The 15,000-nt window shown below is 42.2% G+C and overlaps 1 protein-coding gene across 5 annotated transcripts in view; it reads left to right on the forward strand.

The window, feature by feature from the left end:
* Positions 1-15,000, forward strand: part of LOC138000040 (uncharacterized) — a 27,763-nt gene that overhangs the window by 7,029 nt on the left and 5,734 nt on the right. Inside the window, exons 1-4 of one of the 5 annotated variants that reach the window (XR_011123057.1) lie at positions 3,959-4,948; positions 5,434-9,722; positions 10,388-10,605; positions 14,339-15,000. The exon at positions 14,339-15,000 is cut by the window's right edge and continues 86 nt beyond it. Coding sequence is in view for 3 of the 5 variants with exons in the window: in XM_068846169.1 (XP_068702270.1) it covers positions 5,467-9,714; positions 14,339-14,377 (4,287 nt within the window). In the remaining 2 variants the exon portion in view is untranslated. Of the gene's footprint in view, positions 1-3,958; positions 4,949-5,433; positions 9,723-10,387; positions 10,606-14,338 lie in introns of those variants that run through there. The other 4 variants (XR_011123056.1, XM_068846169.1, XM_068846171.1 and 1 more) reach the window with 4 other exon arrangements.

Consider the following 15,000-nt stretch of genomic DNA (forward strand, 5'->3'; position numbering starts at 1 on the left):
ATTAACTCGTTTCTTTTGTTCAGTAGGTGGCGCGTATCTGCTTTTATTATGTACAACTTTTCTGTAAGGCACAGGTCGCATCTCTTTGATCCACATTTGTATGGTGAGGCGAAAGACTCTATTGCCCAGCGTAGCGTGTAATTGATGTTATTGTCCTTTAGACTCCAGATATGCCTCGATAACTCCGTCTCACTGCAGTACTTTTTATGCCTGAAGGATTTAGTGTGATTGTTGTATCGGGTTTTAAATTCTCCCTCTGACGCTCCGTAGTAGATCTTGGTGTTGATATCGCTTGTCACTTCGGCTCTATAGACTATAGACGATGATAGGCATTTGCCGTCTAAGGGGCATGATTGCTTGTTTCTGCAATTGCATAGCCGCGCTTCGTTAGGTGTTTTCGTGGCGTTTAATACTTTTGCATTGTGTTGCCTGATAATGCCTGTCATGTTGGTTGTGCAGCAGTAGCTAAGCTTGATTGTGTTCGTGTTTAGAATTTTGTGAAGCTTGTGGCCTTTGTGGAAGTGTTTCTTGATCAGGTAGATGAATTTTTTTCCGATGTTGGTCTTGACTTGCAGGTTGTATGGTGGATTGAACCAGAGGATATTGCGTTGACGGTTCCTTTTCCGTTTGCTGTTTTGCTTGGCGGGCTCGTACTTGAAGGTTGCGTTGTGCCCGTTTTCCTTAAACGCCAATTCGTAGACATCTTTGGCTTTGTCGAATTCGTCTTTGTCGCAAGACAGGTCAGATATTCTTTTGTTGACCATTATTGGCAGCTCTTTGATGATGGTGGGTGGATGGTTCGACCGTGCATTGATGTATGATAGTTTGTTGTTGGGTTTTCTGTAGGGGTAGTACTTTTCTCTCTGCAAATCCAGCGTTACGTCCAGAAAGTCGGTGGAAACTAGGTTCGTTTCGATTGTGATTGAAAGGTTTTCTTCTTTGAAGAGAGCGGTTATGCGCTTTCTCAAGCGATCTAGGGTGGGTCCGCTGATGTTGCTAACTACAGCGAGGCCATCGTCTCTGTATAGGCCTATGGACGCTTTGTTGACAAGGGCGGATAGTTTACTTAGGAGGTAAAGCCCTACTAATTCAGTGTGAATTAGTAGGGCTTTACCTCCTAAGTAAACTATCCGCCCTTGTCAACAAAGCGTCCATAGGCCTATACAGAGACGATGGCCTCGCTGTAGTTAGCAACATCAGCGGACCCACCCTAGATCGCTTGAGAAAGCGCATAACCGCTCTCTTCAAAGAAGAAAACCTTTCAATCACAATCGAAACGAACCTAGTTTCCACCGACTTTCTGGACGTAACGCTGGATTTGCAGAGAGAAAAGTACTACCCCTACAGAAAACCCAACAACAAACTATCATACATCAATGCACGGTCGAACCATCCACCCACCATCATCAAAGAGCTGCCAATAATGGTCAACAAAAGAATATCTGACCTGTCTTGCGACAAAGACGAATTCGACAAAGCCAAAGATGTCTACGAATTGGCGTTTAAGGAAAACGGGCACAACGCAACCTTCAAGTACGAGCCCGCCAAGCAAAACAGCAAACGGAAAAGGAACCGTCAACGCAATATCCTCTGGTTCAATCCACCATACAACCTGCAAGTCAAGACCAACATCGGAAAAAAATTCATCTACCTGATCAAGAAACACTTCCACAAAGGCCACAAGCTTCACAAAATTCTAAACACGAACACAATCAAGCTTAGCTACTGCTGCACAACCAACATGACAGGCATTATCAGGCAACACAATGCAAAAGTATTAAACGCCACGAAAACACCTAACGAAGCGCGGCTATGCAATTGCAGAAACAAGCAATCATGCCCCTTAGACGGCAAATGCCTATCATCGTCTATAGTCTATAGAGCCGAAGTGACAAGCGATATCAACACCAAGATCTACTACGGAGCGTCAGAGGGAGAATTTAAAACCCGATACAACAATCACACTAAATCCTTCAGGCATAAAAAGTACTGCAGTGAGACGGAGTTATCGAGGCATATCTGGAGTCTAAAGGACAATAACATCAATTACACGCTACGCTGGGCAATAGAGTCTTTCGCCTCACCATACAAATGTGGATCAAAGAGATGCGACCTGTGCCTTACAGAAAAGTTGTACATAATAAAAGCAGATACGCGCCACCTACTGAACAAAAGAAACGAGTTAATTTCTAAATGCAGACACAAGAACAAATACCTTTTGTCGAACTTAAAATAGCACGCTCCCCTAGAGTATTAGAATGGTCTTTAAATGAGTTAGAATGCAAATGTAAGATCTGTAGCCTGATGATTGTCCAAACATGAAACTTGAAGTCGCTACGCTGTGAAGTTGTCTTTCTTCTAAACGTTATATTCGCTCTACTTCACGTATCGAGCACTCTGCAGCTAACTGGAACCCCCTACTTGCACTATATATATATATATATATATATATATATATATATATATATATATATATGTATATTATATATATATATATATATGTATATATATATATATATATGACTGCCAGTGGAAAAACTGAAGACTTCATCTGCTATAAAAGTGCTCGATGGTTAAACCAGAGCTTCAAAGATTACATTTTTTGTTGGCATTAGAAGGTCGTATTCTAATGCCAACAAAAAATGTAATCTTTGCCTATGGGAAAAATATTTCATAATTTTTAAGCCGGAAATGTCGACACTTAACCACAGAAACGAAATGACATCAACCTGTAGACATTCTAAGAAATTTCTGTTAAGTAGCGCGTTCACCTAAAATAGTCTTACCCGATCGTTTAGCGCTTTTGCCGTCCAATCACATCTTGACACGTTATGCTAGTAAGCATTGTTCCCCACTTTCAAATTTGTATATCTTTACATGTAACCGTTATTGTTGTCAGTTGCCTGATGATTGCTTCATTAGAAGCATGAAACTCCGAGTAGCAATTAAATGTTTTTGAACTAGTCCGACTCCAGAAATTCATCTTTATTCTCTCTCTCTCTCTCTCTCTCTCTCTCTCTCTCTCTCTCTCTCTCTCTCTCTCTCTCTATATATATATATATATATATATATGTATATATATATTTTTAGTCTTTTTATTATATCCAGAATTGTAAATAACTATTTTTTAATGAGGTTAAACAAAGTTTAACCAAGTAAACAACTAGGAGCAACTGCAGCCAGTTGGTCAGTGGTTTTAGTATACTTGCGCATGCGTGGAATACCTCGTGCTTTGGGCTGTATCGCTTATTTATCAGTGTGGCGGGAAGTAGGAGCATTGTGTGTGGAGCGTTTAGCGGTTTTTTTCCCCCCCCCCCCCCCCTTCCCCACCCTCAGCTTTCCACTGTCTATCAGTGTGACGGGTGCCTGCCCTTTTCGGGGGCGTGGGGGCTCATGGCTGGGTTGTCAGGTTTTGCCAGCCATCGGTGCAGTCTCCACCTTGGAGCTGGCTGCCAATAGTGGAAGCTCCAGGATGTTTCGGGCACCCAACCTCCAAAGAGCGACGATGTTGTTTGACTTTTTAAACTTGTTTTTTAATCTTTTTCCTTTTTTTTTCCTTTGTAACGCGCATTTCATCATATTCACATGTTAATTTGCGCCTAAGAAATATTAAATATTATTATTATTATTATTATTATTATTATTATTAGAGTTGTGGCGAGATGAGGGTATAGCAATGGTTAAAGACACATCTTTCTAGGCATTTAGATACAACACACAGTAATGAAATTGGTCGGCTGTAGTTCTTGGATAATGTGGAATCATCAGATTTGTAGACAGGACATACATTAGCCAATTTCCACTGGTCGGGAAACTTGCTGAGAGACAACGATAGGTTAAACAAACGGCCGACGGGAGAGGCAATTTCAGGTGCATTTTCCTTCAGCAATCTAACAGGAATGTTATCAGAGCCATGCTCTTTGTTTACATCAGTGTCTTCCAGTACTTTAATTACCTCTGGTATCGTAAGGCGGATTTCGCTCAAATGATGAGCAGGTATAACAGATGGTCCTTGGTAAGATTCAGAAGTACCATCATTACGACTGAGTACTGATTGAAAAAAAAAGTTAAGTAAGTCTGCTTTCTCTTTGTTATTCGTCACAAAGCGTTGACCATCCCTCAAGAAGCCAGATGACCGATTTTGCTTGGTGGTAGATTTAACTAAAGACCAGAAACGTCTGGTATTGGTGAGAAGCGAATCCTTCAGTTCAGCTGCATATTGCTTTTCCTTCATCTTTATCATTGCTTTAACCTCCCGTCTTGCTTGTCTAAACCGATCGTGGTCTAGAGTACTTCCACGTTTGATAAACACATTTCTCAAACGACTTATGACTTATTAAACACATTTGTCAAACGACTTATTACCAAACCGAACTCAACGGTCGCCGTGCCCTCCTTAAAATTCGTGAGGATGTTTTTCATCGTTTTATCGTTTCGTTTGGGACATTAATAGCCCCTTGGCATCGCTGGCAGGGCTTTGATTGCATGGCTAGCGGATTGAAATGAAAGAAAAGCCTATGCCCTGGAATTTCACAGTGGATTTGTGGCCGTGGGAACATTTTAACCAGGAATATTTCATTCTATTTAATGGTCTCGTGAGAATTCAGCGTTAGCCTTGCTATCTTATCAAGACCGTTGACAACCGATGATCTCATAAATGCTCAATTCACGTCGAATCTGAAAAAAAAAAAAAACCTCACAGGAAGGAAGCGACCCACGATGGCAATAAGGTTAGGCTTTTTAATTGAAATTTGTTTCGTAAAATTATCTTCTCCGGTCATGTCTTCCCATACAAATCTTATGTGCCCTCACACTGAGGTTGGGGCTCCTGTGATATGAAGAGGCCTCAAGTGACAGGGTGATAACTCCAAGCACACAATTTTTTGAACCCATGCAGTCAGTAAGCTTGCACAACTTGAAAAATGTAACAAAGGAGCTTGTTTAAAAGGTAGGGGTGATGTAGCAAAAAAGCAAGCTTCCTCTTAAGAAGTCTTACTTTGTTTTTCCCGCTGGCTTGCAACATCTTTCATTCTTGTGACAAGATACAATGTATGAATGTCTGGATAAGATTCCAGTGGGTTAGAAATTCTGCATGGGACGATTGTGTGCCTTGTCACTCAGTACTGCTTTTCAGCAATGGCATACGTCTTCGAAGTTTTGTAGTCACTTGCAAATCAAGGCTGTTCATTTTATAAGTATAAGTCAAAGGTAATCGTTGAACTGCCAAATACAGGCATTCATTTGATCCTTGATCTCTTAGCTTACCGGTATTTGTAGCGGTGAATCATAGGCAATGTAGTTACATTCTTTAGTTAAAGATAATGGTTGGTGATAATTTTTAATCAGTCATTTAATCAGACTCTGATGAACACTCAATGGAAACCAATTAGACAATCATTAATTATTTTATTTTTATTTTTATTTTCCATGCAGATACAATATGAAAAATCAGTAGTTCGGATTACAATGGCCACATCTGGTCCTCTGGCCAGCTCTGAGGACAAGACAAATGGAGCTAAGCTCAGTAGACTTCTTATTGATGGTGGAACAACTGTACTGAGAAGTGTTTTTGACACTCATCACCCTCCTGCAAAGTTAGCAGCTGATCTTAATACCTGTTATTCCATCCTTAACAACCTTTTACGAAGAAGAATTCTCAATGGTCACCAGTGGGACAAGCTCTTCCCTGGTGGCGGAGTTGCTCCGGACTCCAACACCTTTGATATAACTCTGCTTTTCCTCCTTCTGACCAACATTTGTGGACTTACCCCTCCCCACACAGGATGGCATCACAAACCACCCCCAAGTGACACTTCTCATGAGGCAAACCTTGCTCGCATTAAGTTTTTCCGTAATCAGTTGTATGGGCATGTGACAACTATTGGTGTGGATGCACCAACATTCAATGCTCTGTGGAAGGAAATAAGGGCCGTTTTAGTGTCTCTTGGGTTAAGTCAGGGAGAGATTGATCGATTAAAGGCAGAGCAATGTGGAGAGGAGGATTATCTTGATGCCTTACGGGAATGGGCAGAGAGTGAAGGGAATCTAAAGTCTCAACTTAATGACATGCGTCAACTTCAGAACAAAGTTCAACAGACTGTCGAGGACATACAAATCCAGCAGTCAACAATCCAAGAGACTGTTAAAGACTTACATCAAATTGTTACTGAAATCCGTGAGAAACAACACGACACCGATCAGGAGGATAAAATCCTAAAGAAACTTGCAAGGGTTGACACCAAACGTGATGTCAGCGGTTATGGAAAGGGGTACTTACAAGGAACCCGTGAGTCTATCTTTGTTGAAATCAACAGCTGGTTGGATAATGCAAGCTCTCCAAATCGTGTCTTGGTGCTTAGCGGAAATGCAGGGATGGGAAAATCTGTCATCGCTGCTGAGATGTGCAGAAGAATGCAAGAAGCTGGCAGATTGGCAGGGAGCCATTTTTGTCACCATGACAGAGCGCGCCACAGGAATCCCAAGGTAATGATGCAGTCCTTAGCCTGTCACCTCTCATGCCTTCTACCAGAGTACAAGAAAGCCGTTGTTGAACAGCTCTCCACGAATCTTGGTGTAGAGATTAACGACATGGAAGTGGCAGATCTGTTTGATTTGCTCTTTTTAGAACCTTTGAGCAGGGTAACAGATCCAGGTTTTACATCTCTTATGGTTATAGATGCCTTAGATGAAAGTCAATACCAAGGGCGAAATGATCTTCTTGACGTGATTGCCAAGTTGTTTCAGAATTTACCACTTTGGCTGCGATTTTTTGTGACGACTCGACCGGAAGTTAGTATTTGGGACAGCCTGAAAGATTTGCAACCACTCCTACTTGAGGCAAAAGATGACGACAACTTGAAGGACATTCGTTTTTACTTTGAACGGACTCTAAGCGAGTTATTAGAAGTTGAAAGGCGCGAGATGGTCTTAGATGATCTCGTGCAAAAGTCAGAGGGAGTCTTTCTGTGTGCCCAGTTTTTGGTAGATTTTATAAAGGCTAATCGTTCAACCGTTCTTACCTTGGAACAACTGGAGAAGACGCTACCGGGAGGTATCTCGTGTGTTTATAAGTCATATTTCCAACGGCTGGAACAAGACTTTCGTGAAGAACTAAACACAACTGAAGAGCAACTTCTTTGTTTCCTGAGTGCAATTGCGGCTTCAAGAGAACCACTCCCACTGGGTTTTGTTCCTAAGTTGTTGTGCAAGAACTCGTCGTCCTCAATTGTTATGCGAAAGGTGAGCAAAGCCATTGCCATTGTGTCGTCGCTCCTTCCTGTTCACGATGAGCGCATTCATTTCTTTCATAAATCAGTGAAGGACTGGTTGACAGACAGGCCACGCTACAAGCAACACAGTTTCAGTGTGGAGGAAATGGAAGGACATAAGATCCTTTCTACTCTTTGCTCTAACGAATTCGACGAGTTAAAGAGAAAAGGTGTTAGCAACTCACAATCCTTCACTAACACTACAAGGTATGCCTTGGAACATGGTGTTCAGCACATGCTACAGTTAGACCAGGACACGAAATCCTGCAGCCTTGAACACGTGGCTGAAAACTATGTGTTAGACCCAGAGGTTTTGTACGCAAAGATTTGTGTGAACATGGCAACAGCCACAGACGATGTTGTTTGTTTAATGAAACACGGTGGGTTGAAACCGACACAGGCCGAGTGTTATGAGACCCTTTCGTCATTATTGATTGTTTTAAAGAAGCACCGTGCAACCTTAGAGGAGTATCCCTTTACTATATTTCAATGTCTGTTGAATGAGGGAAGTAATAAACTATCTTTTGACGCCCGCCGGCTTCTGAAGACCAAGTATTCCGATAAGCCTTATATGGAGTACTTAAGCAAAAGTGTCCCTCAAGGAGCTGTTCAAGCTCGGTTTGATTTTTGTTCAGTTCTTGTGCGTTGTTTCGATGTGTCCCCCAGCTTAGAATACATGGTGTGTGACTGCCTTGATGGATCCATTCAGTTGTGGTCACTTGCCTCTGGTAACCTCAAATGGAAACGTTATGGCAAAACAAGACTCTATCTTGACTGTTCCTGGGGTAGAAGGAGAATCATCGATACCAATTATCCAGCAGATTTTAATAGGTCAACTGTATATGCGTTTTACCGTTCAGTGGTATTTCATCCCACCGAGGATGTCATCTTGCCAGGAGTGCTAAGCCATGCTTACTCATTTAATGGGGACTTAAAGCTGCTTTTTCCCACCAGTAATTGCAGTTTTTCTGTCTGTTCTATTTGTGGCGGCGAGATGTTGACTGATTGTCCTGACGATGCAAAATGTCTTATGGTGTGGAATCTAAACAATGGCAGGGAAATTAATCGTCTCACCAGAGATAATGATATTTTATCTTTTGCGATGTCCCGTGATGGAAAGCTCGTGGCAATTTCCCATTCAACGGGCTCAGTTTGTTTAGTTGACAGAAAAAATGGTTTTTCAACTCTAGCAGAGGTTGCTTTAGAGTTTGTGTGCGGAATGATCAGGTTCTCAGGAGACTGCTGTCGGTTTATTTGGTGTTCACGTGTTGAGGGTGTTGTGGGTAATCGTTGCGAAAAGGTTGTTTTAATGGTAACTGACGGGTCCGAGGATCACTATTCGAATGAAGTTGCTACGGTTCCTAGTTGGGATTCCTTTGAGTTAGAATCCTATGGAATCGGTGGCTTTTTGTTAGGAGATCCTCTGAGTTTGGAGGATCCGTGCAAATATTCTGACGTAGTGCTTAGTAGCCAGTCTCTGTTAAGGCATCACAGAACGGGATCTTACATTGAAATGGTGTATCGGAATACACCAAGGAAGAACACAGAACCCTTATGTGTCCTATCTCTGCGATTTTCGTTAACCGGCGAAAGTGTTTATGCATGGGTTTGGAACGATTCCCCCGAGGAGCGAATTATGGCCTGGGACGTTTCGAAGTGGGAACTTAAGGGACAGAGAGAGTTTGAGAGTTTCATTATTAGTGATTTTGTAGCTTTAAAAGAAGGCATTTTTTTCGCAATGACGAGCACTCTTGAGCTGTGGAACTTTGATTTGTCAGTCTGCAAGCGTCGGTGGATGTTTGGCGCGGTTGCTGCCTTTCCTATTTCAGATGATCGGGTGGCATGCATAACATTTCAAGCCCAGGATGGGATTATTTTGGATATTGTTAGTGAAGAAAATGTGGAAACATTTAAACTACCTCGCGGGGAATTGCTTGCTTGGCACAAGGACCTCCTGCTGTTTGCCGCAGCTGACCACGGAGAAGGGTTCATTGAATTGAAGCAACTGGGTAAAACCGAACCACTGTGGCGTGCACTCCCGAAAAAGCCGTTTTTTTTCAAGTCTGTGGAGGGGTCTTTTTCCCCCGGGGGTCAATTTATTGTTGCTTGTAGGGGATATCGTGACGGCACATACGTTCTCGATGCAGTTTCTGGTAACGTGCTTTTCGCATTGCATTATGTGTTCAATTGTGAATTCATCAGTGAGGAGGTCTGTGTTTTTCTCAGTGACGCTGGCCCAGGCTGCTGTAGCCTCCGCCTTAAGCTGTTCAACGTAAGGTCTTTGGATCTACTCTGTGTAATGGATTTTGATTGGGACGTTTTTAATGTGAACTGTCTTTTAGCAACTTGCCCTAGAACGGGTCTCATTGCCATTTGTTCAGAGGAATGGTTGGACGTAAAAGTTATCAAGGTAAACCGCCCGGGAGAGGAGACACTCAGCAGTGAGGTAAAAAAGTAAGTTGGCACTAATTGCTTGGGAGCCAATCATTTTTAAAATGCTTTGTCCGACGTAGCACCACGAGCAAATACTGGCAAATGACCACACGACCCGCCCGTATCTTTGCCAACCTATATATATGGGGAGGCGCGGTGGCCTCATGGTTAGTGCGCTCGACTCCGGATCGAGTGGTCCGGGTTCGGGGCCTGGCCGGGGACATTGTGTTGTGTTCTTGGGCAAGACACCTTACTCTCGCGGTGCCTCTCTCCACCCAGGTGTATAAATGGGTACCGGCGTAATGCTGGGGGTAACCCTGCGATGGACTAGCATCCCATCCAGGGGGGAGCATAAATACTCCTAGTCGCTTCATGCTACGGAAACCGGAGATAAGCGCCGGCCTTAATGGGCCTTCAGGCTCGTTACAGAGACTTAACAACAATATAAAGAACAAAGCATTGTTATCTATTCTTATGGGTTCCTTGGAAGTGTGCTTTTTATTACATTGTTCGAAGGAAGGATACGATTCGACCCTGCTCGTTTTTTTTTTCGGGTCACAATTTTCCTGCGCGTGCGTAATACAATAGTCTTTGTCAATGGTAATTCATGTCTTCAATTATTATTGAAATATTTTATTAATATATTTATTCATTTATTGATATTAAGGATGCTTTCCATTTGACAGTATTGACCTGCCAGGGCAGACATTTGGAAAAAGTGACTCTACAACGCCTTCAAATTAGCACACCTCAAGGATGATATAAGGAACTTTAAGACACCACGACGGCTACGGCGACGAAAACGTCACTTCAAAATATAAGTTTGAGCTGTTCTAAGTACTTCATGATTATTCCATCTTGTTTATATTCTTCAATATGAGCGAAGTGTCCTATAACTGGATTGGTAAGGACAGATTCGAAGTAAAGAGTGAGACTGAAAGATTCACTGTAGTTTGTCCACGTTGTCGTCAAAACCTTAAAATTGGTCATTTCACGTAGTAGTTTTGACGAGTACGGGAGGGAATTGTTCAAAAATGCGTGCCCGCACGTAAAGCACGATCATTTTGGTTCTTTTAACCAATAATATTACTGCTTTTTGGCGTTGTCGTTGCCGTAGCCGTCGTCGTTTCTTAAACTCCCTATATGCTCCTTTAGAGGAATGCGAGGGATTTTTGTGCAAGTGTTCCTCAAATTGCTGCATTTTCTTTGCAAACTTACGGATCTGGCCGGCCAGCTCTGACAAAAGGAAAGCACCTTTATGAGTCAACCCCAAGTAGAATTTGAACTCGGTATCTCGTCATGCAGAGGCGATCGCGAAGATCACTGGACCACGAAAGACTAAGTGGGGGAAGTTGGGGGGCAACCGGAAACGATTTCTTGTGTTTTCGTTGCACGCAATATCCGGTTATCGTATGACTCGGTAAAGCCCTGGCCAAACTAGCGAACAAAGTTGGATTCCACATGCAGCATTGTTGGATGTAAATGTTGAGGTAGTGGCAAAACACTATCCAACATTGCTTGATGAAACAAGTAAATTTCAAATTATGGCGCTAACACTGAAACGAAAATTGCTCGTAGCGTTTGTGCTACTGGAGCTGATTAAGGAGGGAAATGCTGGATTCAAACGATGAAAACCAAAAATGGTTAAGAGAACGTGTAGAAAAGGGTGTTTTTGTACTGCAAGATACACCCGCGCTTAGGAGATAATAGAGAGCTTTAGCAACGACGACGGGAACGGCAACGAGAACGTCATGTAAAAACATAAATTCACGTTATTGCGATCACTTCGCGACTATTCCAAGCTTTTTAATATGACAAAGGTGTGGCGGTCCTTCAGGAATGAAACCGTTACGAGCGGCGCTAAATTTAGGGGAGAAAAATGAAAATTTATCTCCAAGTGCTGACGTTCTCCGTAACACCTCAAACTTGGTTATTTCACGTTGTTGCTTTGCTGACGACGGCAAAGAAATGGACAAAAATGAAAAACGCACGTGCGGGGCGTGCAAAGCTATTGTTTTGCCCACTGAATATGCAAATTTGTGACGTTCTCGTCGCCGTCGCCGTTGTCGTTGCTAAAGCTCCCTAATAGGGAACTTAAGCAAGCGCGTTTTTGAGACGCGGACGGCAACCGGAAGTGAGCTGTTTTCCCTTTTAACTTCTGTTCACACAACTACATTTACATTGCTAAGTATCGTTTCTCTATTAGAGTAGATTAGTATAAAAATCTGGGAGACACCACTGTCCTGGCACGCGAAACGTTCTCTTCCGGTTGCCGTCCGCGTCTCAAAGACGTGCGTGCTTAAGCTCCCTATTAGGGAGCTTTAGCAACGACGACGGGAACGGCAACGAGAACGTCATCTAAAAACATAAATTCGCGTTATTGCAATCACTTCGAGACTATTAGCTTTTTAATATGACAAAGGTGTAGCAGTCCCTCAGGAATGAAACCGTTATGAGCAGCGCTTAATTTAGGGGAGAAAATGAAAATTTATCTCCAAGTGCTGACGTTGTCCATAAATCCTCCAATTTGGCAATTTCACGTTGTTGTTTTGCAGACGACGGCAAAGAAAGAGACAAAAATGAAAAATGCACGTGCAGAGCGTGCAAAGCTACTGTTTTTGCCTACTAAATATGCAAATTTGTGACGTTCTCGTTGCGGTCGCCGTTGTCGTTGCTAAAGCTCCCTAATATGCTACGCCGTATGTGACAAAATATCGAATCCGCTAATAAATAAAACTAGTCACACAATTCACAATCAAGTTGCCAACAATTAGCATCAATTTGTTTGTTGACCAAATCACATTCCCAGCAATTTGTTGTACGATTCATATGTTCAAGGACTGGGCCTCGAATGTCAAGCTCTATATTTTGCAAAGTTAAGATGCTTGTTTTATAAATCAAGAAGAGAGAGGACAGCTTTTGATCAATTCTGTATTCGAGAGGGACTGCACGAGTAATGGCGGCCAACCCGTTTATCGTCCCAATGTGGAGTAAATCTGAGCGAGACAGTGGCCGCTGAAAGTATCGAGAATCTTGGTTTACAGGCGAATCATTCAATCAGCCTAAGCAGGAATATCCGTTCCTCTCGTGTCGCTATAACTTCGCCCAGTTCCCGAAGTTGTGAAGACGAAGTCGCTCAGGGACCCAATTGCAAATAATCAGCAAAATGAAACACATCTACAGCAAGCAGTTTGAGTAGCCAATATAATCCATAATTAAATTATGTCTGCACAAACTTCAACAGCGAAAACGTCACTTCAAACTATTAGCTTGAGCAATATTAAGTGTTTCACGATGTTTCCATCTTGTTTCTGTTGTACAAGATAGGCGAAGTATTCGATAACCAGAGTCGTACGAACGGATTTGAAGAAAACAGGAAGAACAAAAGATTTACTGTTTTTTGTCCATGCTGTCGTCAAAACCCGAAAATTGGTCATTTTACGTTGTTGTTTTAATGAGTACGGGAGAGATGAGCACTCCAAGTAGCTCTACATGGAATGTGAATGTCAACATTTCAGAACTAAAATTGGTAAGAACGGTGTGGATATTTAGAAACGTCCTCACGGTAACCTCGAATTTGATCAGTTCTTGTCGTTGTCATGGCTAGAACGGCGTAGAGATGTACACACTCAAATGGAAAAGCGCACGTGCAGGGCGTGCAGAGGTTTTGTTTTGCCTCATTAGAGCTATTGTTTTGTGGCGTTCTTGTCCCTAGTATAGAGCGTTTTCACTCACGTGGCCAGCAGCCATATTGGATTACTGAAACAAAAGAAAGTATTTGCATAAAAATAGTGTTCAATTCCCGGAGGATTATTTTGGTACACCATCATGGCCGCCATTCCTTTGTTTGAAACACCAACATGGCCGCTTTGAGGTCATGTGAAAACGCTCTATATGGAGGCCCGAATTGCTTACAACGGTGGGCAACTCTTTGCTTTGTGGGAACCTTAACTGCGGGTTACAAGTGTAGAAGCAGCGGGGCCACGAGTCACAATGTTCCGATTTGACTCACCATACTTGAACATGTTGTTCCTAGTCCCAAAGCTCTTCATCTTTTGACGATGGACACAATAAAGATAATGATCTTTTGATAATATATAAATTTATTATCGCCTTTAATTACATGAAAGGGTAAACGGCAAGCGGTAGAAAAGCATAATAATTTAATGTTTCAACTTTGCTCCTTTTCTTGAGAAGTTGTTGGATATCTGTAGATAACAGGCAAAACGTTGCGCGAAATCAAACAGGTTTCTTTGATTTTAGCAAAACGTTGATTTTAGCTTGATGTTTGCCGTTGACCGCCAAAGCGATTCTACATCTCTCATTGGCGCATGCGTTCGCTGAAAACAAAAGCAATAGGCAGAAATTTTTATTTTTATTTTATTTTATTAACTTTGCCAGTGAAGCTGGCAGAGCGTCACAACAGCTTGCGCCAATTACTGTGGCCCCTTTTTTACCCTCCCAACCATGATACACAACAGAAGACAGACCACAACACCGGGAACTACGTGCTTAAGTTTTCTATTCGATTCCAAAGTCTATTCTTAAAACGTGACCTTCTGTAAATCTGCCTAGTTTGATTAATTGAAATGCAACAAAGGATTGATCGATCAGTTGATTAATTTGTTTGCCCGCAGGCGCGAGCTTCAGGAGTGAGTGTTGATCGAGTCTTGTGAGCTGAAGAAACAAGGGCTGACCATTGGACAAGGTTTCCTGCATTTTCAGGACAAACACAAGTGAACTTTGTGAAGCTTGTATATATTCTTAACTGTGTCAGACTGGCAGAGCTGTACAGTTTTTCTCGATTTGTAGTTGATGAGCATGAATTTTCAAACTTAGTTGTCATGACCTTTTGAGTAACTATAGGAGACTTTTAGCAGACGAAAGGTGCAACAGCACGCACAACGTTTCTCGCATTGAGTACGTTACAGTGTTACAGTGTTTTTTACGATATAGGTTGCTGTCGATTGGCGACGAAAGTCAATATGTTTACGATTAGAACTGTGGATAAATTTTTTTTTTTTTTTTGAAATCAGTCAGGGTCCTTTTTTGGTGCCTTGAGTAAATAAAGTTGTATTTAAAATGTACGTTTCATCCTAAAATCTCTTGCTATCTAATTCTTGTATATGAAGTTTTGCCGTTGGAAACTTTGCAAGTGTTTTAAATGCGTTTTATTCGAATGTGTAACCGGCCGGGTATGAAGACCGCCCGTTACTCATCTGGTTCTCTCCTTCAGCTGTTCAAAATAAGGTCTGGAGATCTTCTTGTCGTAATGGATGTATGGGACCATCTGTCCTCC

The sequence above is a fragment of the Montipora foliosa genome, chromosome 4 (genome assembly GCF_036669935.1).
Source record: "Montipora foliosa isolate CH-2021 chromosome 4, ASM3666993v2, whole genome shotgun sequence".
Taxonomy (NCBI): Eukaryota; Metazoa; Cnidaria; class Anthozoa; order Scleractinia; family Acroporidae; genus Montipora; species Montipora foliosa.